This window comes from Tubulanus polymorphus, chromosome 7 (assembly GCF_964204645.1).
Source record: "Tubulanus polymorphus chromosome 7, tnTubPoly1.2, whole genome shotgun sequence".
Classification (NCBI taxonomy): domain Eukaryota; kingdom Metazoa; phylum Nemertea; class Palaeonemertea; order Tubulaniformes; family Tubulanidae; genus Tubulanus; species Tubulanus polymorphus.
The window spans coordinates 14,538,897-14,566,186 of record NC_134031.1 but is presented as its reverse complement, the minus strand read 5'-3'; the positions used below and the strand labels follow the sequence as shown (position 1 = coordinate 14,566,186).

The 27,290-nt window shown below is 40.5% G+C and overlaps 1 protein-coding gene across 1 annotated transcript in view; it reads left to right on the top strand.

Moving 5' to 3' along the window:
• The window catches only part of LOC141908119 (hemicentin-1-like), a 61,562-nt gene extending 34,412 nt beyond the window's left edge, over nt 1–27,150 (top strand). Inside the window, exons 25-65 of the mRNA XM_074797969.1 lie at nt 216–500; nt 952–1,230; nt 1,495–1,613; nt 2,073–2,235; nt 2,312–2,590; nt 4,079–4,363; nt 5,014–5,298; nt 5,626–5,910; nt 6,282–6,557; nt 7,299–7,571; nt 8,815–9,004; nt 9,429–9,511; nt 9,630–9,820; nt 9,913–9,994; nt 10,148–10,279; nt 10,765–10,896; nt 11,008–11,195; nt 11,804–12,057; nt 12,511–12,608; nt 13,263–13,433; nt 13,739–13,909; nt 14,374–14,544; nt 14,738–14,908; nt 15,410–15,580; nt 16,058–16,222; nt 16,291–16,437; nt 16,877–17,014; nt 17,267–17,422; nt 17,861–18,064; nt 18,285–18,347; nt 18,591–18,707; nt 18,805–18,939; nt 19,371–19,490; nt 21,232–21,351; nt 21,838–21,969; nt 22,451–22,579; nt 22,669–22,791; nt 23,216–23,413; nt 23,751–23,870; nt 25,494–25,620; nt 26,010–27,150. Of these exons, the coding sequence (XP_074654070.1) occupies nt 216–500; nt 952–1,230; nt 1,495–1,613; nt 2,073–2,235; nt 2,312–2,590; nt 4,079–4,363; nt 5,014–5,298; nt 5,626–5,910; nt 6,282–6,557; nt 7,299–7,571; nt 8,815–9,004; nt 9,429–9,511; nt 9,630–9,820; nt 9,913–9,994; nt 10,148–10,279; nt 10,765–10,896; nt 11,008–11,195; nt 11,804–12,057; nt 12,511–12,608; nt 13,263–13,433; nt 13,739–13,909; nt 14,374–14,544; nt 14,738–14,908; nt 15,410–15,580; nt 16,058–16,222; nt 16,291–16,437; nt 16,877–17,014; nt 17,267–17,422; nt 17,861–18,064; nt 18,285–18,347; nt 18,591–18,707; nt 18,805–18,939; nt 19,371–19,490; nt 21,232–21,351; nt 21,838–21,969; nt 22,451–22,579; nt 22,669–22,791; nt 23,216–23,413; nt 23,751–23,870; nt 25,494–25,620; nt 26,010–26,388 (7,307 nt within the window). The 3' untranslated portion in view covers nt 26,389–27,150. The remainder of the gene's footprint in view (nt 1–215; nt 501–951; nt 1,231–1,494; nt 1,614–2,072; nt 2,236–2,311; nt 2,591–4,078; nt 4,364–5,013; nt 5,299–5,625; nt 5,911–6,281; nt 6,558–7,298; nt 7,572–8,814; nt 9,005–9,428; nt 9,512–9,629; nt 9,821–9,912; nt 9,995–10,147; nt 10,280–10,764; nt 10,897–11,007; nt 11,196–11,803; nt 12,058–12,510; nt 12,609–13,262; nt 13,434–13,738; nt 13,910–14,373; nt 14,545–14,737; nt 14,909–15,409; nt 15,581–16,057; nt 16,223–16,290; nt 16,438–16,876; nt 17,015–17,266; nt 17,423–17,860; nt 18,065–18,284; nt 18,348–18,590; nt 18,708–18,804; nt 18,940–19,370; nt 19,491–21,231; nt 21,352–21,837; nt 21,970–22,450; nt 22,580–22,668; nt 22,792–23,215; nt 23,414–23,750; nt 23,871–25,493; nt 25,621–26,009) is intronic.
• The last annotated feature ends 140 nt before the right edge of the window (nt 27,151–27,290 follow it).

Here is a 27,290-nt window from a genome sequence, read left to right as displayed (position 1 = left end):
TCTGGAAATTCATTTTACACTTCATGTAGCATTTGCCAGAGGAAAGCCACCTTAATCAACCAGTTACCACTAAAATGTTTGCGTCCCTGTAGTATGACAGTATCTGCATTTGGGTTATCTGAAATACATATATTTGAAATATTTGGAAAAAAAATTAAGGAATTTTGAATTTGTGTTACCGCGGGAACAATGATTGTTTTGATCTGTGTTTTCAGTTCCGCCGAAAATCAATTCGTATCAGATCAGTCTCGTCGATATCGAGGTGGTCGTCAATCGGTCGATCGTTATCAAGTGCCCAGCGACAGGGATTCCTGCTCCGGACATCACCTGGTATAAGGAGGGTCGTCCTCTTGATGTTAGTAGGCCGAATATAGCTTTACAAAAGAACGGACAGGAACTGCAATTCAAACGCGTTGCCGTTAGAGATACGGGCAGGTATACGTGTCGAGCTGTCAATGAGGCAGGATCTGCTGAACAGGATTACCGACTGTCTGTCCTAGGTTTGTATCAATCTTACTTAAACTACCATGAGCCACAGTAGCTCAAGAGTTTGTTAGCACAAGCACTGTCTTTCAAATTTCTTGCTCACACTTTTGGACGCCCCACTAAATATCTGTCATGAAACTGATTAAGAAAAAAGACTCCTCCTGTTCACCGGATTACTTAAAAGCCCGAGTAAAATCCCACAATAAAAAGTCACTAAAAAGTCATTTTTAGACTGAAGAAGGGTGGTAGTAACCACCCGAAATATTTCTTATATATTTTAATAAACATTTTATCATCTAATTCTTTTATTGTGAGATTTTACTCGTATCGTTTTATCACGGATATTGTGATCTACCATTGATACTTAAAAGCCCCTTTAAACAGTGAATCGGTGAAATTGGCGCTACATAGGTAGTATTTCATCGTCATCGTCATCGTCATCATATTCCTGTTATTTTCATTCAGTTCCACCTCACGTTGATGACACATACCTGAATCGAACTCCTGATGTCAACGCTAATGATTCCATCGTTCTGTATTGTCCCATAAAGGGAACTCCCGAACCGCAAATCCAATGGTTACGGAACGGAATCCCGCTAGAATCCGGGCAGCACGTGCGTATCCACGGCGAAGGGACGCAGTTAGAGATATTTAAAGCCCGTACGACGGACAGCGCCCGGTACACGTGTATCGCTACAAACAAAGCCGGTACAAGTGACTTAGACTTCGATTTAGATGTCTTAGGTACGATGAATTCCTAAGATTATTTCAACATCAACTTTGATTGAATACAATTCATTGATTTATTTTTGAATTCTTACATCTCACACAGGATCCAGTTCTACAGTTCTGGGTTCAACTAGAACTATTGAGTTTGAAATTTGCCAATGAATTTAACTGACAATAAATTCTAAGCCACAACTGTGGAACTAGGTGCAGTTTAATGAACTCATTCTTACTTTAAGTCACAGTTTTCACGGTTAACTCTACACGATTTGAAATTTTCAGTTCCACCATATTTGGACGGTAACAATGTAGACTTATTTCCCAAGGTCATTAAAGGTCGTTTAATGATCCTGAACTGTCCGGCAATGGGAATTCCCTTCCCTAATATCACATGGTACAAGGTAAGTCAATTCTACTTGGATATTAGTCTTATGTTTCTAGGACAAGAAATCCCCTCTCCCCCAGATATCCCTCCTCCCAGACATCAGACCTATGATTCTAGGACATCAAACACAACACTCAGAACAATAAAAATGAAGTCCACTTAGAAGAGCATAGCTCTCAAATATGTTATCCATACATATTTTTATGTACATTTTGTCTGTTTCTATGAATTACAAGCTGCTTAGAATTAAGGAATAATTGTGGTAAGTGTTAAGGGTTGACTGTTGTGTCTTCAGTTTGTTTTTGGAGAATATTTAGTTTATTTGAATCAGAAACAAGTTGATGAATTAAATCTTTTTTTTTTCAAATTTTATGTTTTGTTTTAATTGTTTTTTGATATTTTCAAACTCGTTCTGCATTACGTACATGATATAAAAATAGATTAAACTCAATTCAATCTGTCCATTTGTCCGTAGGCTGATGATCCAATCACATTGTCCGACCCTCGATTTAACGCTCTGGCTCAAGGTCGTCAGTTAGAGATTCTAAACACGATGATCGAGGATTCTGGGAAATACCGGTGTATCGCTCGTAACCGAGCCGGAAACGTGAAACTAGATTTCAACATGCAAGTCATCGGTAAGAATTCTGCAAACTCCAACGGTCTCCATTATTGTGAGTTCATATGTTCCTGGGGTATTGTTTACCGTTTCAGTTCCTCCGACAATCGATGACGCGAACATCGTCGACAACCCGAGAGTAATAATGAACAGAACGGTGATCTTGGAGTGTCCGGTCGCCGGTGTACCTCCGCCTAAAGTACGCTGGTTAAAAGATGGCTACTCTCTCGTGTCTAAGGGCGGTTTAGTCATCGATGTGGTCGGTAAACAGGTCGCTATAGCGCATTCTAAAGTAACGGACAGCGGTCGATATACGTGCATCGCTAGTAACGACGCCGGTGAATTGAGCCGTACATTCGACCTTGAAGTGCTCGGTAAGTTTCACCTTGACCTCAATAAACTTCATCTCAAAATAACTCTGAAGGTTGAAGGCTCACTTCAAAAGTCACATAATCTAGTTCTACTGTCAATCTAACAACTTGTGATCAGTCTAAGCTAATTTTAGTTCTATAACCAATCTAACAACTTAAGACCAGTCTAAGCTCAGTTTGGTTCTATAACCAATCTAACTACTTAAGACCAGTCTAAGCTCATTCTGGTTCTATAGTCAATCTAACAACTTAAGACCAGTCTAAGCTCAGTTTGGTTCTATAACCAATCTAACAACTTAAGACCAGTCAGCTCATTCTGGTTCTATAGTCAATCTAACAACTTAAGACCAGTCTAAGCTAATTTTAGTTCTATAGTCAATCTAACAACTTAAGACCAGTCTAAGCTCAGTTTGGTTCTATAACCAATCTAACAACTTAAGACCAGTCAGCTCATTCTGGTTCTATAGTCAATCTAACAACTTAAAGACCAGTCGAAGCTCAATTTAGTTCTATTGTCAATCTAACAACTTAAGACCAGTCTAAGCTCAGTTTGGTTCTATAACCAATCTAACTACTTAAGACCAGTCTAAGCTGAGTTTGGTTTTATAACCAATCAAACAACTTAACTCATTGCCTGTCAAAAATGTACTGGTATGTTCGAGATCTCCCATCACTTGCCTGCCACAACCGCACTGGTACGGTTGACTTGTTTCTTAACTGTAACGATAGATGGCGAATTCATCGCACAACACCAGTTAGTTTAATGCTTTTACTACTAAAACAAACTATCATCAGTCTTTCTATGCAATGTGTTAGTGACGTCATCTATTGAAATGGGGTCTGAACACGCATGAATGGGCATATTTTATGCAAAATACCCCCTATGCACAGGTGATTGCTACAGATTTTATCATTTTTAGAAGAAATGCTGCTTATTTTACATGAAAAAGCAAGACCAGATAAACAAAATAAAACAAATTTGATGAAGATATCTCTTCTAGTTTTAGTTTTATGAATCTCTGAAAAACACGGAAATCGTGGCAAAGCGCAGCATTTCCTGAAAAATAGGCCTGGCAGGCAAAGAGTCAAGACCAGTCTAAGCTCATTCTGGTTATATAGTCAATCTAACAACTTTAAGACCATGGCTTAAAGTTTCTATTGTCAATCTAACAACTTAAGACCAGTCTAAGCACATTCTGGTTCTATAGTCAATCTAACAACTTAAGACCAGTCTAAACTCACTTTGGTTCTAACCAATCTTACAACTTAAGACCAGTCTAAGCTCAGTTTGGTTCTATAACCAATCTAAAGCCGGGCATAGGTCGGCCTCACAAATTAAGACCAGTCATTGGAAGACCACTTTTGGATGCAAGTCACCTATACGCAACTGGGTCCTGGTCTGAGTTCGTTAGATTTGGTGCAAGTTTTTCGTTGAATTATTAGAGTCCTTATTCTTGGATACAATCAACGACATCTCTATTATTTTTACAGTGCCGCCCTCTATTGATGACCGCAATCTAAATTTCAACCCGAGGGTTATACAGAATCGTAGTATATACATCGAATGCCCGGCCTCGAGTAGCCCACCGCCTTCGTTTATATGGCTGAAGAATAAGATACCGATGCAGGATCTCCCGTCAGCGAATTTGAAATTATTAAACAGCGGTCGTCAGTTACACGTTTCTAACGCTCAGATCTCGGAAGCTGCCCTGTATACGTGTATGGCCACTAACGTAGCCGGTTACGTGGAACGCTCCTTTAAACTGGAAGTTTTAAGTAAGTCCACAGTGTTATATTTCTCGGTAAAATGTGACTAAGGTTAAAACCTTAGAACATGAACTATTTCTAATCCGGTGATGAAAATGTCTCGAGTGTCGATAGTAAACAAAACGTCAAAGCGAACATTGCAGATCGTAGTTGATAAAACCCACAGTAAGAAGAAAAACTTAGTTACATTCTGATGTTTCCACTCCATTCCATGAGCCATTTTCAAAAATTAATTTATCGTACAGTTATATACACAATATAGCGACAAGGTAACTAATTGAGAATCGCAGATCCTTGGCGTTTTGTTTACTATTGAACTAATTCTTATTTGCTTCAAGAGTAAAAAGTAACAAACGACTATTGTTTTCATCCGGTTCAGTTTTCATGGAATAGAATTACCATTAATCTTCAACGACGACGTTATTTTCAATGAATATTCAATCATCGAAACTCAATGTAATTAGCTTCGTAAAATTGGACCCTTTAACTCGTAGCCTGCTACAGTTCAGGCTACAGTTGTATATGGGCTTAGTTTAACACCGAAATCTGTTGTTGGATACAAATGCGTGATTTCATGGAATATTTTAAATTCTAAAAACATTTTGTTCACTGATTGATTCCCCTACAACAAATGGTTTTAAATTGTTGCGTGATTTCAGTTCCTCCGACTCTAATCGAAGGCAACAAGAGAGAGGATATCTCGGTCGTCAGGGGTCGCATTATCAAGATCAAATGTTTAGTAACGGGCGTTCCGAAACCGTTGGTTACGTGGTACCGCGACGGAGCTCCGTTGTTGTTAGACAGTAACCCGCACATGCAGGTAACGCAGGATAGTCAGGTACTGGAGGTTTTATCGGCGCACGTAGAGGACCGATCGCAGTACGCGTGTCGAGCTCATAATCCAGCCGGGGAGGTAGAGAAATACTTCTCACTTGATGTGTTCGGTAAGTACAACTCTTAACTACTGAGAGACTGGTACTGGATGGTGGCGGGTACTGAACTGGATCGGGGGAGGGGTGAGCTTGAACTAGGTCGATGGTTTTGCTCATTGAATCTGGGGGAAATTTAACAGTCATTGAGAGACTTAAAATAATTGGGGAGTTTGACTGGGTTTGACGATCCTGGCTACGGGGAAGGGGGGATCTTGTTACTCGCTGGAACTGGATGAAACATTTGTCTTTGGAAGACTTGAACTGTATGCCGGGGAAGCTGCGTTTTATGGAAGGTAAGAAGTGATTCAGATCCACAGATTTTAAACGTTACCTTTTCAGTTCCGCCTAAAATCAACGGCTCAGGGAAACTGGAAGAATTTTCCGTAATCCAGAACCGCAATTTAGTGTTAGACTGTCCTGCGTCGGGAATACCGACTCCGACGATACAGTGGTATCACTCCGACGACCGTCTGTCCGTTTTAAGCAGCCCGAATTTACGATTCATAAACAGTGGTCAACAGTTACACATTGTCGGAGCTCATTTATTGAATATCGGTAGATATCGTTGCCAAGCTTCGAATCCTGCTGGTAACGTCAGCAAACAGTTCATTGTTGGAGTATTAGGTGAGTCTTAACCCTTTCAGTGCGTCTACACTGCAGTGCGGTGTATGAATCGGTGATGGATTTTGCTAGTACACCGCACCGCGGTGTATTGATTTGATTAGTAATTACTAATTATCTCTCTTGAAAGATGGCACCTGTCAAACAGTGAAATATTAGTAACTAATGATACACCGCGCCGCAGTGTAGACACACTATAGTGGTATTCCCGTTATTCAACACACTAGGGTGGAATTTTTCAGAATTTTCAAATTATCTTCAGCACTATAGGGTATTAATAAGCCAGCACTGAAAGGGTTAACCGATGAATCATCGAAAATTTAAAAATTCTAAAAAGCGATACGAATGATTAACAATGACCTTGACCTTTGTAGTACCTCCCAGTATCGAAGAGGACGGCCCGACCCTCGTGCAAGCTACGATCAACTCTCGAACGCTGTTGCTATGCGACGCGATCGGAATCCCGGATCCGGACGTCCGTTGGGAGAAAGACGGAGAGCCGTTCGCGACTCAAGGACCGCGACACCGGATGCTCGGTTCGGGATCGTTGGAATTCTCTTCCGTTCGATTGGACGACACGGCGATGTATCAGTGTACAGCTCAGAATGAGGCTGGTGAAGTCAGTCGTAATATCAGACTTGACGTACAGAGTGAGTGTTTGTGGAATACGTAGCAATATAGAAATACTGAGCCAGGGTGGTGGCCACTTACCTTGAAATCAGGAAAATTTCTTTCGTTCTGAAAAAGTCAGGGAATTTTGTAAAATAGCTTAAAATCAGGGAAATACGTTGTGATTGTTAGATTGTGCATAAAATCAAACAATTTCCATCTATGTCTTAGGTATTTGACTGTGTTTTAATCGATTGGATTCTTAGCAGATCAACTCGGGGGGGGGAAACAAAGTGCGTGTCGGAGAATAATCAGGGAAAAAGCAAATCAAAATATAAGTGGCCACCCTGCGGGCCCTAAAACAGATCAAAAGTTCCAAAAATTAAATTGACATTTAGTAATTAAGGGCCTGGCTATATAAGAATGATGAAGCTTTGAAAGTCGTTGTTTCTTGCGATAAAACCTCATTACGAAACAGGGTGACCTGAAAATTCTCGCATAGATCAGGGGAAACTCAGGGAATTTAACAAATTTTGCAAAAAACCTGGAAAACTCTGGGAATTTGGATAGTGCTATTGACGGCGTGTTTCTTTATCAATACGTGATTTGATGAACAATGAACGAATTGTAACATTTTAAACCTATAAAATTTCTCTGATTCACTTTTTTGTAATCATGTGGAAAACTCAGGGAATTTGTAAATTGGCAGAAAGTGGCGCCACCGTGCGGAACGAAATCCTGAATTATCATTCACCATTTCATTTATCGATTTGTGTTTTAAGTTCCGCCGAAGATTCAATCGCCGACCCCGTTAGAAATGCAAGTAACCGTCGACGACTCGATATCGCTGCCGTGTCAAACGACGGGGATACCGCGACCGAGAATCACGTGGCAGAAAGGAACGATCGTTCTAAACTCGGTTCCGCGTTACGCGGTGGCTCCGTCTGGTTCGTTAGAAGTGCAGAACGTGCAACTCGAAGACGGCGACACTTATATTTGTATCGCTCAGAATAACGCTGGAACCGCGATGGGTCGCGTCAAACTGAAAGTACTCAGTAAGTGTTTTAGAAAATGAAATAGAATCCCACGATACGAATAAAAAGAGTCCGAGAAGTGTTTCCTTGAGCTAGTTGTTCATTCGACGTTTCAACTTTATTCTTATAATCATCTTCAGAAATACCGATGTTGTCCTCGTTTTCATTAATGATAGCATAATATTCAACTATAATATATAATATAATAAGTTTATTTCTTCACTAAAGAGATACAATACAGAAATACAGTCATCACTATTACATAAAAGAAAAGTTACAGAAAGTACTTCTACACTGTAAAGCGTAGTAAAGAAAAAGGACAAAAAGGGACCCCAAAGGGGGGTATACTTTTAATGAAAAAAACTTCCCACTCAAACAACTGAAATGTTTCCTTGAGCTAGTTGTTCATTCAACGTTTCAACTTTATTCTCATAGTCATCTTCAGGAATACCGATGTTGTCCTCGTTTTAAATAATGATAGCATAATAACTCAAAAAACTGAAATGTTTCCTTGAGCTAGTTGTTTATTCAACGTTTCAACTTTATTCTTATAGTCATCTTCAGGAATACCGATGTTGTCCTCGTTTTAAATAATGATAGCATAATATTCGACTTCCAACTCAAAAAACTGAAATGTTTCCTTGAGCTAGTAGTTTATTCAACGTTTCGACTTTATTCTAATAGTCGTCTTCAGAAATACCGATGTTTTCCTCATTATAAGACAGTCCGTTTTGTAATGATGGCATGAAATCCGACTTAAGAAAAAAACTTTTTCGACTTGATTCTAATTTATGTCTTCAGGAATACTATATTCCAGAAGATGACTACATTTATGAAATACCCTGCGTCCATTTTATAATGATAGCGTAAGATCCAATTCTAAGGATAAGAAAAAGACTGAAATTTTTCCTCAGCTAGCCAGTTGTTTATTTGATGTTTCGACTCTATCCTAAAAGTCATCTTCTGGCATGCTGATGTTATAACAAAATAATGAGATAAAGGCCTATATCTACAGTCCAGAGCAAAGAGACTGATTAAGTCGTGAATCACTGATATAAACAATTATAAAATTGACCAAAGTTAAAGCAGTGGGAACATAAAAAACTATAGAAATTGCAGAAAATTTAAACACACTTCTCTCTAGAACTGTTTTGTATTCTAGAAATAAATGCACTGATAAGGCAAACATTGCCCGAGAACTGTGGAACTGAGCGCTACTTCGTCTCCCGTTTATGTAATATTTGACTTTGTTGTTTTACGATAGTTCCACCTAAAATTGAGAAACAGAAGACTGAATATATTCAAGTATCCGGAAGAGAGATTATTATCCCGTGCCGAGCGACCGGATCGCCGCAACCTAAACTAACCTGGAAAAAAGACGGCGAACCTATCCCCCCTAATGATTTCCGTTATAGACTGCTCCGATCCGGCTGGCTCGCAATACCTCTTACAAGGTGAATATAACCGACTTCTGATACCTAGAATTAAAGACAATTATTTCATACTCAATGTCTAGAGAAACTAGATCAGGTTCATCATATCAGTTGTGAGATGAAACTTGAATCGATGAATGTAAGTTGTTGGGGGAGCTAACTTATTGACATTGAAGTAATTCTAATTTTGAGTGAAGTCTGAAGTTGTTCACATGTCACTATGTCAATATTATTCTCAGTTTAACTTAAACCAACTTTTGAATAACTGACCCCCAGGGATATAAAGTGGCGAGTTGGAGTTAACTCTGCGTTTAAACCAGTTAATTTTCAATGAATTAACTCCGAGCCAAATTTTAACACAGAGCTGAGGAACTGGGTCTGTGAACGTGTTGCGCTGGATCTTGCTAATGTTACGCTAAGTGCTGTTTTGTGTTTATCTTTGAAGGACGTTAGATAGTGGAGTTTATACGTGCATCGCTGAAAATAACGGCGGTCAGGACTCCTTAGATATGTCTCTTATTATTCAAGGTATGTAATACACTATGGAAATAACTGAAAGATAAAATGAGAAACTGTGGAGATAGGTGAAAAATTGAGTTGAGAATAGTTGAGAAATAGCTGTAACTGTGTGTATTTTTGTTTGCAGTTCCTCCGCACATTGAAGAAACACAGCGTATTTTCACTATAACTCAAGGAGATCAAGCCGTGCTACCGTGTAAAGCTCAAGGCGTCCCCAATCCTAAAATGGCGTGGTATCGTAAAGGTCTAGAAATCAGACTGGACGACCCGAGGTATGAACTAATCGAGGATGGCTCCCTGCAGTTAGATGACGTTCAAGTAAGTTCTACTTCAGCCCAGCTCACCTCGGTTTCCATCCCAAAATTGGAATTTTGCGAGACTCGCAGGGTAAATATTGTTGTTTCGTTTAGTCGCTAGATGGCGGTAGTTATGTGTGTACAGCTACGAACAATGCAGGACGAGATTCACAACAGATCATTCTCAGAGTTCAAGGTCAGCGGTCATTTAAAAAAAGACATTTATGAATCTTTAAAGAATTTCAGTGATAAACTTCATAAATCTATAGACTGAGGAACAATTTAGAAATCTGAAGGATTTCTCCAAAGCATCTAGAAAATTAGCTAACGTTATGTTTGTTGATTACAGTGCCCCCTACATTCACCCGTCTGCCTCAGGATCAGGAAGTGACGGCAAACGGACGAATAGAATTAGAATGCGCGGCGTCCGGGCTTCCTGTACCGGTTATCACGTGGAAAATCAATAATACTGTTATACCGTGTAAGTTACCCTCCTCAATTCATCATAACCCCTTCTTGAGGAGAGACCCTTGATATCAAACGCGGATCTGTGGTTTAAGCTTGACAGTATTGGAAGACAATCTAGAGCACTCTTGTGAGATAAAGGCATTTTTGGTATCAATGAAAACACAAACACCACAGGCGTGAAGCTTGAAGAATGGGGGTCTCAGAAACCTTTGAAATTTCAGGACTATTTCATGGCATTTAGAGGCGTTCCTACAGGTTTTGGTATGTGCCATCGAAAACATGGTTGGTAAAATTTCACTGGGTACTTGAAAACTCTGGACAGATGTTAGGCAATATTGCTAATACGGCCTGGATCCGCACCTGTGTATATATATATATATATATATATATATATATATATATATATATATATATATATATATATATATATATATATATATATATATATATATATATATAGAAGCGATCCATACTTTATGTATATAAACTATATTGCAGCGCCACCTAGTATCAATGGCCGAAGTCGTCTGATTATCGAAAACGCGCGTAAAGAAGATGGCGGAACGTATGTTTGTACGGCTGAGAATCCGGCTGGATTGCGGAAAGTCATTTCAGCCGTGTTCGTCAAAGGTAACCGTGGATACTAATTACAACAATCAAATCAGTTCAACTATGAAATTGAGATCTGGTTTGATTTATATGATATTTATCCATCAATAAGAATCGAATTAATTGTTTCAGTTCCACCGCGAGTTTTGATACCCTACGATCAGTTAGCTGTAACTAAAGCTCAACAAGTCATCCTGAACTGTCCGGTCAGCGGCGATCCCGTTCTCTCCATTCTGTGGACGAAAAATGGACGCGAGGTTATTCTGAATAATCGCATTCATCAACTAGGAAACGGATCGCTCGTTATCTACGATTCCGTTGTGAGTTTTCAGTTTCGAATTTAACGGTTTTCACTGTTGTTTATCATGGAAATAACTGTGACAAAATTCACATAGATCTTCTCTTTGAATAAATAACCTTTTAGAAAATGGGGTTTGCAGAATTCTGGCATACTTGAATTCACCATAATTAGCTTGTCCAATGCCTGTCATATGTGAATATCGCTGGTACATGTTACAAGTGTCATGTACCTGTAACATGTGAATATAACATGTACATGTTACAAGTGACATATACATGTTACATGTGAATATGACAGATACATGTTACAAGGGAAATGTACCCATTATATGTGAATATGACGGGTACGTATCACAGGTGACATGTACCTGTGACATGTGAATATGACAGGTACATGATACAAGTGACATGTAACTGCCACATGTGGATATGACAGGTACAAGTTACAAGTGATATGACGGGTACGTATCACAGGTGACATGTACCTGTGACATGTGAATATGACAGGTACATGATACAAGTGACATGTAACTGCCACATGTGGATATGACAGGTACAAGTTACAAGTGACATGTACCTGAAACGTATACCTGTAGCACGTCATCTAAATTGATTGATTGATTTATAGAACTCTGATGCTGGTGAGTACAAATGTGTAGCGTCGAATGAGGCCGGAACGTCCGAGGGGTCCGCAACCCTCACCATCCGCAGTCAACCGGAATTCACCCTCGAACCTGACGATCAAGTGGTTGCAGAGGGTGATACGACAATAATGAACTGCGCTGTGAAAGGAGAGCCGAAACCGTCGTTACGCTGGCAGAAAGGACGTCAGAAACTAGTATCAGAGGATCGGCTGACTATCTTATCCAATCATTCACTCAGGTTCGTACACTTAAAACTTTTAAAACTCAAGTTGAAGATTGTAAATCAATTGCAGATCACAATATCCCTGATAAAACGATACGAGTACAATCCCACAATAAATGAGTTAAATGATATGAGAAATATTTCGGTTGGTTACTACCACCCTTCTTCAGTCTATAATGACTGTCAGATATGTCAGTGCTCTAGTCTCCATAACGTAATGTGCAGCGATTCGTGTCCTATTTCATATTTTATGTATTAATACTGTGTGTGTATTTGGCAAGTCATTTTAGACTGAAGAAGGGTGGTAGTAACCACCCGAAATATTTCTCGTATGTTTTAAATAAACATTTTATCATTTAATTCATTTATTGTGGGATTTTACTCGTATTGAAAATTGTAAGTTGAAAGTAGAAAGTGTGAAGGTAATTAGTATCCAAACTATAAAGCTTAAGTGTTTGATATTTTTAGGATTGTAGCTACGAAACAGAGCGATGCTGGGATTTATTTGTGCATCGCTAGGAATTATCTGGGTTCTGTTCTCGTTCAAGCTGAACTTACTGTTAAAGGTATGTCACTCTGGATAGAACAGTGGCTCAGAGCTGCCAAACTACTCCTGATTTTCAGTATTTGTTACCGTACTATTATTATAAAAAGAAATACTGATTTGATTTGTTTGATGCATATGAGAAATATGAAAGATGTTACCGATAGGACGAGAAGATACAAAATATCCATGTATGATAAATAATGAGAAAAATTCCACAATAAATTCAACCAAAAATGAAAAGTTCTATATCAAAGTGATTATATTCAGTGTTTTCAATAAGAGCCAGGCCCCGAGTCCCAGACCCGTCTGTCGTTTTTTAAGGACCCACCTGTTTTTTCAAACCAGCTTTCATTTCAGGGACTTTGACATTATGGGACCCTCCTGTTTTTCGAAGGGACCTGGCTTTTAATTTCTTACTAAAAACACTGATATTTGGAGCAACATTTCGGCTAAATACTATTAATCATCATCAGGCATACACCTCAGTACCTCAGTACGCCTGATGATGGCTAATAGCTGAAACGTTGCTCGAAATGTTATGATTTAAATATATGATATATGTTGATTACTGATTAATTTGAACACAAATATGAAAGATGTTACTGATGGTCCTGCTGTATATGCTGTTGCTATATTCTGCTCTGATTGCTGTATGTATGTTTATGCATTATAGTGAATGGTGGATGGTCCGATTGGACTGATTGGGAACCGTGTAGTCTAACGTGCGGAACCGGATTCAAACGGCGCACTCGACATTGCGATAATCCGGCTCCGAAAAACGGCGGTAAACATTGTATCGGGAAAGCTGTGGAACAGCAGACGTGTTCATTAGCTATCTGTGCAGGTATGATTCTCTAGATATCACTCGATCCAATGAGAAACGGATGTAACGTTTTGTAACGTTTTAACTGTAACGTTTTAAGCCTTTAACCTTCTCTGATTCACATGTGTAATGAAAGTTTTGTGTTATAATATGGAAAAGTCAGGAAAAACTCGGGGGATTTGTAAATGGGTTGATAGTGGCCATGCTATTTAATATTTCACTCCAGAAGAGTCTTAATATTGTAAATTAACTTAAAAAACAAAACTTGCAAAATGGAGTATTTGAAGTCGAGTATTATAAAATATGTATTCATGTGTTATTTTTAGTGGATGGTAAATGGACCGATTGGACTCCATGGGAAGAATGCAGTAAAACGTGTGGAAACGGGGAACGTATTCGATCCCGGAAATGTCAGAATCCGCCGCCGAGCAATGGAGGTCAACCGTGTCACGGAGAATCAGTAGAACGTGTTATCTGTAATATTAAACCTTGTCCTGGTAAGCGAAAAACTCAACTTCACTTCAAAACCTGCCCGCGACTGGTGTCTCAGTTAAAATGTGACAGAAGAGTAACAACTGTAGAACCGGAATCTTGCCTGGAAGACTGGAAAATATCTAATAAAGTTTGAGAAACTTTGCGTAATAACTGAGTATCTCCTGCTGTCTGAACCTATTCCTGGTAATTGTTTAAATAGAGAAAGTGACACTGTTTAAAATGTCTAACGACAAACTCAATATAAAACTAAAGATTTTAATCTAAATGAAAATATCAAGAGGCTATAATGAAGTATGGGACGTAAAGACTTTCCCCATCCTCCTGGTTTCACTTTATCTCTCCCCCTCCCTCTGGTTTAGCAGTAACCCCTCCCCTAATTCCCACTGGTTCTGCAGTAATTCTCAGCCCGGTTCAGCTGTAACTCTCTCCCCCTGCTCTGCAGTAACTCTGATAATGTTTTTGATAGTTCATGGTGATTGGGGTGAATGGTCTAACTGGCGTCCGTGCAGCGAATCATGCGGCCAGGGAACACAGGAACGCTATCGGAGATGTGACCGACCTCGGCCACAGGACGGCGGAAGAGACTGCATCGGTAAAGATTTAGAACGTAGAACATGCATCGTACGACATTGTGAAGGTAAGAGTAATGCAGTCACAGTCATTGGCCTCAATCGTATAACTGGTCTTAGAAGAACTAAAACAAGCTTAGACTGGCCTTCATTTGTGAGATTGGCTATAGAACCAAAATAAGCTTAGACTGGCCTCTTAAAAGTTTTAACTGATTAATTCTAGATTTTGATTTAACTGTTATATAATTGTTGTGTTCTTAGTTCATGGTAACTGGGGTAACTGGAATCAATGGTCGAGTTGTAGTCAGTCGTGCGGTGGTGGTAAACGAGAGAGAAAACGTCTGTGCGATAACCCGGCGCCCTCTGACGGCGGTCGATCCTGTCCTGGTCTCAATGCACAGATTGATTACTGTAACAGCGACCCGTGTCCCGGTAAAATACTCATTCAAACTGTGATCACTGAATTCGATCAACAGTTTTAACTGACAGAATTACTTGCAATTCAAGTTCCATCAGCTTCAAGTTCCACAGTTATTGATTGATTTGATATTTGTCTCTAGAGTCAAAACATTTCAGAACTTAACCCGATAAATCTAAACTCAAACTAACTTGAAACTAGAGTCAAACTTTCCTGGCAGCTATGTGGAACTGGATGCTACAATCTTTGATAAAGTTTTCAGAAGAATATAATTTCGGAAGAGTATCCAGAGTTGAATAATAGTAAAAACACAACTATCAAAAATCTTCATGATGAATATGATTTTATTCAAATGATTGACGTGAATCATGTAAATAAGATCATAATCATCATGAAGATTTTGATTGTTGCGTTTTTACTATTATTTTCATAAGAACTTAATGATTGTTGAATCTGAGCAAAAATTGTGACATTCTTCTCAGTGTGAAATGTATTATATTTGTTGTTGTTTTCAGTTCATGGTCTTTGGGCGCAGTGGGCCCCGTGGGGCGCGTGTAGTGTCAGCTGTAATGGAGGCAAACAGAAACGGTTCAGGACGTGCAGTAACCCTTCCCCGGCCCACGGGGGCCGAGTTTGTCCGGGTAGTAATCAAATATCCAGAGCTTGTAACCAACAAAAATGTCCCGGTAGGTGATTCAGGTGTCAATTGGAATTTTTCTTCAAGACTGGAACAAAAAATCCCTGTATCATAAATTTGTGGGTCTTTTGCACAGTGAAGGCTTAAATATTAAATAACTTAAGAATAATCACATGGTTAAGAGAGTTTTTGCTCTAGGTAAAGGCTGAAATCTATAGAAGTCCAGGACCAAGTTTCACAGTTGTTGGTTGAGTGCGACTCTAGGGTTGGAATTAGTTAATTTACGATGTTTCAGTTTTATTTCAAAGTCCAATATTAAAATTGAGAACTGGGCTTTGAGTTGTGGTACTGGATCATGAGTTGTGGAACTGGGTGTTGGGGTCGTATAATTCATATTTGAAAAACGGTTAAAGTGTTATATTATCAAAATGAGCTGTAATTCAACCATTGAACTGAGTCCAAATTATCAACCAAAATAATTTGAGGAGAATTTCCTCAATTAATCGTCATATATTGTGATTTTAAGAGAATGGATATTGGAATGAATGGGGTCAGTGGTCGATGTGTAGTAAGAAATGTGGAAGTGGAACTAGAGAGCGGAAACGAGTTTGTATCGAGCCGAAACATCTCGGTCGCCCGTGTTACGGAGATTCCTCTCAAATAGGACGATGTAATGTACATGAATGTATCTGTAAGTATCCGGGCATCCGGGATACCGCTATTCACGTGCCGGTCTTCTCATACCTTTTCTACTCATAGATGGCGCTCCGAAAGTTGCCCTCGGGAATGTTATCGGCAACATCAACGATAAAGATTTCGGGATCTCAAAATTGACGGCGAACGTAACAAAAACTGGTCCCTCGGTGAAAATCATCGCTGATATTATCAATATTCCTAAACACATCGGTAAGAAATGCCTCAACATTCTCGTAGCATGCGATATCTCACGCATCCTCCCCCGGCAGGGATTCGAACCTGATGGCATCGGGATCGCCACGGTATGAAACCCTGCCACACTTAACCGAGTGCACAGAAACACACGCAGCTTAGATGATGTCATTATTAACCGATCAGAAATCCTGTTTTGTTTTAGCCCGGGTTTTCCGATCTATAGTTCTTCCGTGAAATTTTCCCCAGCGATTATACAACGAGCAATCTGATTTATGCCGCGAGTTTTCGCGCAGTAAACCTGTGCATATTGTACCTGCGCACCCGATCTAGTGTGGCAGGGGTTCGTGCTGATGCCGAGTGTAGCGATGCCATCAGGTTCGAATCCCTGCCTGGGGAGGATGAATCTCACGTCGTGATAATCAATTTCATTCTCAATGTTATTCATTTATTTCAGGTCCGTTAATGCGTCCGCTCATCTCCATTTTGTCTCCTGTTTACTGGACAACAGCTAAGGAAATCGGCGACGCCCTGAACGGATTCTCTTTGACTAAAGGAATATTTAAACGTGACATGCAAGTGGAATTTGCTACTGGTAAATGCATGTTGGTGGGGGTTGGGGTGCACTTTCATGAAAATTCTAAGCTTAAAAACATCAAGCAACCAGTAACAATCAAACCAAAAATTAGGGTTTTGTTTTCGATGAAATTGGGCTCAGATTGTCAGTCATTACCATAGTCTCTTATGTTTGCTATCCGTATGGGTAACTTTTATATGACAGTCTATGAATCCAGGTCCTTGGAACCCTTATCGAATAACTGTTGAAATTTGAGTGTTTATGTTGAAGGCGAGATTTTACGCGTTACGCACCTGGCTCAAGGACTCGATCAAGATGGCCGATTAAAACTGGATATATTAGTAAACGGCAATGTGCCAGTGATCGCGAATACAGCAGAGGTTGGAGTTCAGCCCTACACTGAAAACTATTTACAGACTGGTGCAGGTAAGAGAGGGGGAGAGAAAGGAGATCTAGAACTATTCCAAATTCCTGATTTTCAGTATTTTCATTTGTACTCTTGATAAAAGATTAATTGCTGAAAAACATATCATCTTTTTACCGATAGCGCTTCTTTGCACCGGTAGCCAGGAGGAGACTTATTATTCTAAGTAAATTCATCAACTCAAACATTGAGTTAAACCTTTGGTCGATGTTAAATTCTGTGGTTATCAGACAGAAATGTAGAGAGAATCCCACGATAATAGTGAAAAACAGTCCGAAAATGTAACTGGAGCTAGTGTAGGTTATTCAGCGTTCCGACTATATCCTAGTAGTCATCTTCAGGAATAATGTAGGGATTCTCTCTACATCATTGCTCAACACGGATATAGTGTTTTATCAATTGTTATCAGGCAGTAATTGAACGAGTTTCTCTGACTTCAGGATCGTTGTTTGCGAAGTCGTCTCGTACGTTTAGTATCGACGGATTTTTATTACCGTACGCCTGGAATCATACGACGCTTTACGATTCGGCTCAGGGTAAAATGCCGTATCTCGTGGAACAGCTCTCAACCGATGACATTGACGTTCATTTCGATATAGATCAAGAAATATTGAAATATCAACTCACAGCTACGATATCTCAGGGTAAATATTGAAATATCAACTCACAGCTATGATATCTTGGGGTAAATATTGAAATATCAACTCGGCTACAATATCTTAGGGTTGAAATATCAACTCACAGCTATGATATCTCGTGGTAAATATTTCTAACTAACATACAGCTGGTTTCACTGACAGTGAGCTGGGTCTACACATCAGCCTGCTGAAACTTAATTGCGTGTATTTATCAATTGTTTTACAGGAATTCCCAGTAATCAATGTTCACAAGGGTTCATTCTTGATCCATCTGGACCTTACTGTGAAGGTAGGCAGCAGCACGCACTGACTGAATTACATATATTTTTTAGAACCTAAAACATTCAAGAATCCAGACCATGTGTCAGTAGCTGAAAAGTTTAACTATTGGTTAACGTACTTTTAATTACAGAGTATCCACTGGTTACCTTACACCAACTGCGGCCCAATATTTTAACATCTGTCATCAGTTAGGTCATGTTTGATTGAGATTTACTGTACATTGAAACTGATCTGATATTTTCGTTTGCAGATAATGATGAATGCTTAAGAAATCCGTGTTCTCATTTCTGTCACAATATGCCCGGAAGTTTCTCCTGTTCTTGTCGATTTGGTTACACCCTGAAATCAGACGGCAAAACCTGTAAAGGTAACGATACGGATCCAAACGACCTTACGCAAAGCGATAAGTAATGCTGAATTTTGAATAATTCATAACAGTTTTAATTGTTGTGGAATACTTTCAGATATCGATGAATGTCGCTTGGGAACCGCTCGATGCGGAGAAAACAATATCTGCGTAAACACCGACGGGGCGTATAAATGTGTCGTTAACTGCGGGAAAGGATTCCGTCGTCTGCGTGGAGGTCACGCGTGTCAAGGTCAGTCCAATTTCATCGCCATCTATATGTATATTCGTATATTATCCATCCTTTAGATTAGATTCCACACATACAATCAGTATCATTATCAGTACCAGTACAGGGTGGCCACTGACCTGCAGAAAACTTTGCGAATCAAATGAAATTTTGAGTAAACCATGGACAATGCACCAAACTTGACAAATCTTACCAAAAACTCAGGGAATTCGGATAATGCGAGGAAATTTCTCCATTCATTCTCAGCCAGGAAATTTCTCCATTCACTCAGGGAATTTTGTGCTATAACGAACATGGACATGTAAATGGGGGGAGTGGCCACCCTGGAGTAGGTCTCTAGGCTTTAGTGCTCCTTCCTATAAGAGAATTCAAATACATGAAACATTGCTATGGTGATAAATCGGTTTAACGGACGTTATTGTTGTTGTATTCAGACATAAATGAATGTCGAGAGACTCCTCAGGTTTGCGATCACCATTGTCGTAACCGCATCGGTAGTTACCGGTGTTCTTGTTACCGCGGTTACCGTTTGGTCGGTCAAAAAACCTGCGAAGGTACGTACTGTGTCTAACAGCAGCGAATAATAATCCCCCCCCGAAAAAAAAAACAAAAACTATTTAACAAACTGTTGTTTTTATTTGCACGTGGCTGGCTGCTTTATATTGAGGGGCAGGAGGGGGGCTTGTGATGGGGATCCAGGAATTATATTTTTCTCAGGAGTGCAGCTTCATTAGGGGGGAGGGGGTTAAGGGGGAATCGGAAAGATTGTCAATTCTATGGTTTTTACCATTCAAATATTTGACCCTTTACGATAAACAGGTTTCTGGGGTTTTTCCTATCGGCTGCTTTCAGCTTTTCTGCGACATTCAGTGAACTACTGCTGGATTTATTGTCAATTACAGCATGGATTATAGACTCGGGTTCCCTTTGTTTCTGCTTATAGTCAATCCATATTCAGCATGCACAGTTATGTTATTATTATTGACCCAGTTCCACAGTTTTGAGTTGAGAGATAGAGGGCAATCACTAATAATGTAATGATAGCTAAAAATATATAGGTCTGAGTTGATATAGTCTTATTCATAATGTTGTCCTTGCAAAATTGCGTGCAATTGGCCAGAAAAAAACTTGAATGATAGCTGGGCATTGGGTATCACCACACCTAGCTCATCATACCTGACTGGTCACTGGTCACCATGCCTAACTGGTCATCAGTCACCACACCTGACTGGTCATCAGTCACCATACTTGACTGGTCACCAGTCACCACACCTGACTGGTCACTGGGCACCACACCTGACTGGTCACCAGTCACCATACCTGAGTGATCACCAGTCACCACATCTAACTTGTCCTCAGTCACCTAATCTGACTGGTCACTAGTCACTACACCTGACTGGTCACCAGTCGCCACACTTGACTGTTCACCAGTCACCATACCGGACTGGTCACTGGCTCCGTTCAAAACAAACTTCCAACCTCGCACAATCACAAAGCCTGGGTGGTCAATTGGTCAGGAAAGTAAGGGTTAAGATTATTGGTCACCTGGACTGGGTTTCATAGATGTGGAAGCAAATAGTCCCAGGGAACATTTTGAAATTTATCAGAGCCATAACCATCGGTTTCTCATTGTTACTATGGTGGTTGTTACCCACTCCAGATTTAGCAGTTATCCCTAGGGATAACTTTGATACCAGTCTATGAAACAGGGCCCTGGAGAGTGAATGTCTGAAATATTTGCCGAAGACGTGTAAAACACGTTGACTTCGCTGGTTCAAAATTGTTACTGACCTCTCTCTCACCTGCTCACAGTCAGAATCAGTTACCCGTACTGTCCACGTATCATCCAGAACCAGATCTTGAGCTGTGGAACTGGGCCCAAGCTTTGAGATGAAGCATGCTGCTTAAGCGCTGATATATCATGTGTTGCTTGTAAACTTTTGAAATCTCATCTGATTTTATGAGATCTCGTGATTGCTATAACATACTTAGATATCTCAAGTTATAAGTTAATTCATCCCATCAGGATCTTGAAAATAAAAAGCGATCGACAGATGATGATTCCGTAACACCTCAAAATTCAGATGAGAGTGGCCTTTGAAAATACATACAATATACACCGAAGTACGGATTTACAAACCTTTTGAAAGCTGGATGAGCTTTATTAAGAACTGATTTAAATGAAAGAATTTGTGATTTAAAACGTTTTTGAAATTAAAAAAAAATTTTGTGGATTTTGACGGCGTTCTAAGTTTGTAGAAATTTTTCATTGATTTGATGTGAACTGGTTTTCAGATGTAGATGAATGCTCGACGGGAAGAGCTCACTGTAGCCACGCGTGTGAGAACACTCCCGGTAGTTTCAGGTGTACATGTCCTAAAGGCTTCGTTCTCATCAACAAACAGAGATGTCGAGGTAAGTTCTGACCTGGATCCGGTTCCACAGTTGTCAGCCGATCGCGGCTGTAGAGATAAAGTTTTTGGGAATGAATTTAACTTTGTGGCTCCAGTTAAAGCTAACTTGATACAGGGTAAAACTGGGCCCAGTTGCACTCGGTCAAGATTTAAATTCAAGACCAGTCTAAGACCAAAGCCCATCTAACAACTTTGACAAGTCTAAGCTCGTCTAAGTTATATAAGCAATCAAACTGCTTAAGACCAGTCTAACCTCATCTTGATTCTCCAACCAATCTAGCAACTTAAAACCAGTCTAAGCTGATTTTGGTTCCATAGCCAATCTAACAAATTTAAGATCAGTTTTAGGACTTAAGAACACACCTTTTACAACATGCAATGAGCCCTGGCTCTTAGAAAGGTTCCCTTCACTTCAACTACCCAATTTGTTTTCAGTATTGTATATTCAATTAATTGCGATAGTGAAATGTATTCTGGTTTTGTTTAGATGTCGACGAGTGTAGACGGGGAACTCATAATTGTGGAGTGAATCAAGAATGTCGTAATCTAGAAGGCAGTTTTCAGTGTATACAAAACTGTCCGGTCGGAATGAAACGAGCCAAGAATTCAACTTGTATTGGTAAGATTAAAACTGTTCAACACGCTGCTGGCTGCCAACAACGACGATATATCTGATAGTAGCAGCTAGGAAGAGACTCTTAAATACATTTCCAGTTTCAATTATTTCTCTTTCTCTCAGTAAATAGAACAAGAAATGAAGTTCTTAATACGGACTTTCCTTAATTAAAATGATGGTGCATGTTAGATCCATTATCAAATTAAACGTCAGAAACTCTTACCTGCTAGAGTTTAAGCATTTATGATTCATAAAGATATCATGATAGGCCTTCTCGTTGTTTTAAAGATTTAAAATATGTCCGCTTGCTGTCGTCTTCCCCCGGCTGGGATTCGAAACCTGATGGCATCGAGATTGCCACGGTACGAAACCCTGCCACACTAGCCCGAGTGCGCAGCTACACGCGCAGCTAAGGTGATGTCATTATTAGCCAGATATCCAAAGCGAAAGTCCATAAAAATCACTGTTCTGTTTTTCATTGCAGATATAGATGAATGCGCTCTGAACAGGAATCAGTGTTTTTACAATCAAATTTGCGTCAACACTCACGGCAGTTATCACTGTAAATGTCCCCCCGGATACCGCTCATCCGGAGCTGGACAACCCTGTACTGGTATGTGATCACTCGACGTAGGAGTAGTATTACTAGTAATTACTCATCCACGCATTGATAATAATGATGATAAAGTTTTTTCACTTTAGACATCGATGAGTGTAAAGAAACGCCGAGTCCGTGCGCTTACAAGTGTCGCAACTTCTGGGGCAGTTATTTGTGTATTTGTCCTCCGTATCAGAAACTCTTAGCAGACGGACGCTCATGTGCTGGTTAGATTTCACCCTCTCTCTATTTCCTATCCCACCCTATCTCCTCTCTTCTCTCCTCCCCAACCCTATCTCCACCCCCACCCACCTCTCTTCTTCCACCCCTCATTCCTCTCACTCCTCCCCACCCTATCTCCCTCTACTCCCACCCTCTCTCTCTCCTCACCCACCTCCACCCTCTCCTATCTTCTTCCACCTATCTACCTATCCACCTCTCTTCTCTCCTCCCCACCCTCTCTCCCTCTTTACTCCCACCCTAGTCTACTCTCTCACCCAAACCCTCTCTCCTCTCCCCTCCTATCTTCTCTTCACTCCCGCTCTCATCATTCCCTCTTTCCTCTCCCTTTCTCCTCTACCCCATAATCCTGAATATTCTCTACAGCTTGAGAGAAGTAGACCTCACAACGGGAGTTATTTTCAATTGTAGGCATTGAATATCTCGGTCCCGAACGCGTGCACCACTCAACCGCTCGCCGGGGTGGGGATCAGTATCAACAAACAAATGATCGCTATGGTTACGATCAGAATTATAGATGGCGCTCACGCCGCAGTTTACTCGGTTTCATTGGTCGACGACAGCGACCCTGTATAACTGGTTATTATTTGAAACATGGAGAATGTATAGGTAATTCCTATAAGAGTAGAATAGAGCACCAGTTAACCCTCTCCTCAACACTGACAGTTTCAATAGTATGTATGATAAGTGTAGGAATTGGTGGGGAGAGGGTTAATCAAGTAGAATTAGTCACTGCACATTCTCTGTATCTAACCAGCACATGTCCAGTCCATTTGCTCCACAGTCAGTCTGACCCACAGTCTCATCTGCCCTGCAATCCCAAAGCCCTTATGCGGTACATCACAGTGCCCTTATTTGGTCATGAGTTTCTGATGGTATCAATATGATGCATTTTTGTCATCAAATGAAGATTTGTTCGATCTGTGAATTTATTTTGTGTTTTTAGATTATGACGAATGTCAACAGAAACAACTTTGTCAACACGAATGCGTAAACATCCCTGGCAGTTATCAGTGCATGTGTCCTCAGGGATACCGACTATCGGATAACAAGAGAACCTGTACAGGTTAGTCACCTCATAGTTAGTCACTTCACAGTTAGTCACTTCACAGTTAGTCATCTTACAGACTCTCACACATCATCCTGACATGGATCCATAGGCTGCTGAGAGATCCACCCCTGTCTCCATCTCAGTCTCTGTACACGCTCCCATCCCTCCTCCTGAACCCTGTCATCTCTATGTGTCTTCTGTCAGAGATGCTAGGGCCAAAGTACCAAAATTCCGGAATTTAGAACGGGGGGTCAGAAAAATTCTCCCCAGGAAAAAGTTTGCGTTTTTGCATCACCGGAGATGCAGTATCACGATCGGCATCTTTCATCTGAAAATACGACGGCAGGCATTCGTTGTGCTTCACATCCCTCGCTGCCTTCTTATGCCGCGCGCTATCCGGGTGACGAAGAATGTCTTTTTTCCCGCCACTACCGTATTTGACCTGGTCTTTACAAACGACGCAGTACGCCACGCCAGCTAAGTCTAACTTACAAATGTACTTCGATAAGTAGTCCCCGTTACTGTCCTTACACTCTAGCCAGTGCCAGTTAAATTTATTTTATACCGCTGTCAATTGCCTTTATATCGGCCGACTCCCGACTGACAATCTTTCCGTGCGTGCTCATTTTGCAGACCGTCCCGCTTGACAGCTGCAGGCAAAAAGAAAGTTACAAAGCTGCGTACCTCAGGACATAGCACGCGCGTGATTATAATTAAGATGATATTTATTAAATATCATCTTAATTATTACCACGTGCATCTTCACATTGTTGGCCGTCAGCGGGACGATGTACAACGGCGCGTAAAGATAATTGGAAATGGCGTCACAACAGTGGCGCTCCACCTACGCACGCACAGATACCACCACAAGCACACAAATATACATTGTAGCAGAACATCCTCGGAAACGGAGACCAAGATAAAATAACACAGAAGCGACGACGAGTACAAGCAAACGAACGCTTTTACGGTCCGTGCCATTACTGGTCGCCGCGAGGAATTCTCATAGAATTTCCGGAATTGACATCGGCGATCCTAAATTTCCGGAATTCCGGAAAACTAGCATCTCTGTTCTGTACCTTCGGCATTCGGTTTAACGAATGATGTTTATCTCAGTGATTGCCAAACCATCGGGGGTCAGTTGCTTAAAAGTTGATTAGAGTTAACCAGTGGATAATGGCAGTGGCATTTATCTCATGGTTAACGTTAACTAACCCACCTGAGCTCCCGGTCTCACCAATCCAGTCCATACATTGTAAGCAGGAACCTCGAATGGTGTATATCATGGTTCCCACAGAATAGGGAAATTGGGAGAACCCAGTTTGGAAATTGGAAAAATTTTCCTCAAATCAGGGAAATATTTGGGAAATTCAATAACATTTCACGAATTGTTTGCCAAGGGCAACTTTCTTCAGTGATTTCCCTTGAGAATCACCTTTAATCACCAGTTACCATTGAAATGTTGACTATAGCATGATGGTATCTGTTCATTTCTATTTGGGAAAATTGAAAAATCACCCATGAAATACTTGGGAAAAACCTGTGTAACTGTGGGAACCATGGTATATACTCGCTGTGGATTGATGCTTAATTTGTAGATCGATTTTGATTTAATTTATCTTCACGTTTATAATTCAGATATCGATGAATGTACCGAAATGCAAATCGATTGCGGTCCTAATTCGCGATGCTTCAATCGCCGTGGCGATTTCGAATGTATCGACGTCAGCTGTCCACTCGGTTACGAGAAAGACATCAACACCGGGTACGTTTAGATTACCGTAACTTACGAGTATCGGGGTGGCCGCTGACCTGGAAAACTCAGGGAATCGGAAAAATCTAGAAAAAATCAGGAAAACTAGGGGAAATTTACTAAAAATTTTACCAAAAACCTTGAAAACTCGGATAATGCTATTGACCAGACCACGTGTTTCTTACGAGATCAATACGTGATTCCAAGAAAAATGAATGAATTTTAACCTCTTTGAAACTTTGCTTGAAATTTCAGATTCCCTCGGGGAATTTTCTGTTATAACGTGTAAAAATCAGGGAAAACTCGGGGGATTCGCAAATGGGCTGAAAGTGGCGCCACTCTGTTAGCAAATCTATGTTCAAACACTCTCCGATTTAATTCATGATCGTCCTCAATTTCAGACACTGCGTTCTGGATTGTCAGAAATCGAACAACGGCTGTCCGAGCAACGCGCGATTCGCCGATATTCTCGAGTTCCAAGCGATAGCTCTACCGAACGGGATTCCCGCGTACCAGGATCTGATTCGCCTCGTCGCGTACAACCAGTTCGGCGAACAGTTGAAGAAAACTACGTTCGTGATTATCGAGAACGACGTCGATATTCCGTTCACGATACGCATCTCCGACGGGAAGGGCATCGTGTTCACGTTGAAACCGTTACAGGATAACCATACTTACCGGATTAAAGTCCGCGCGCAGTCCTTCGACGGCGCGAACTCCGAACTTCAATATCAAATAACGTTCATACTACACATAGCGGTATCGGCTTACCCTTACTAGATACGGCGGCCAGTTAGCTATATATTCACTCACTAGAAGGAGTTTCTCTGCGGTTATATTAACACGTTATGACGTTAATTGAACTGTAAACTAACAGATTTACTGGAGTATTTCATACTTTTTGATCTGCGAACTTTTTAAACCGGTTTAATATAGCTCATCGTGTTGTAATTAAAGAATGAGGGGTTTAAGATGGACTCCTTACGCGCGTGGAACGTGTAGGTAGGCTCCGAGAAAAAACCTAGTTTAGAGTGCACTAGGCTTAGCCCGAGAGAAACCTTGTATTTTGTAAAGAAAAAAAAATATTATGTTAAGTTGTAGTTTTAGTTTATGTGTAAACTAGTGCCTTCATTAGAATTATCGATAGAACAATATTCGAGGGGGGGCTGGTAATTCAGAATATAGGGGTACCCATAGCCTATATAGCAGGTACCCACAGCCCATAGCAGGTACCCGTAGTACTATCCAACTAGCAGCTACCCATTGTACTATTCAACTGGGGGCTCCTGTAGTACTATTCACCTGGCATAACTACCTTGCGTACTTGGGAGTACCCATAGTAGGGTTCCCGTAGTACTATCCACCTGGTGTACTACCTTGGGCACTAGGGGTACCTATAGTAGTACTATCCAACTGGGGGCTACTGTAGTACTATCAACGTACCCATGGTAGAATGAAACACTCTTTTATACTCATGAACTCTTAGTGTATGATGATGATATTGTATATTGAATTATCAGAATTATTAATTGACAAATAAAAGTGAGAAAATTTTGTATCTGCGCTCTTTTCTTGTTCCATTCAATAGGAGATGTAGGTGTCAGCCGGGTTTAGCAGGAGGAGGCTAACTAACCCTTTGTAGTTGGGTCCTAATTCCTCATCCTCAAAGATGCTCTCCAAAC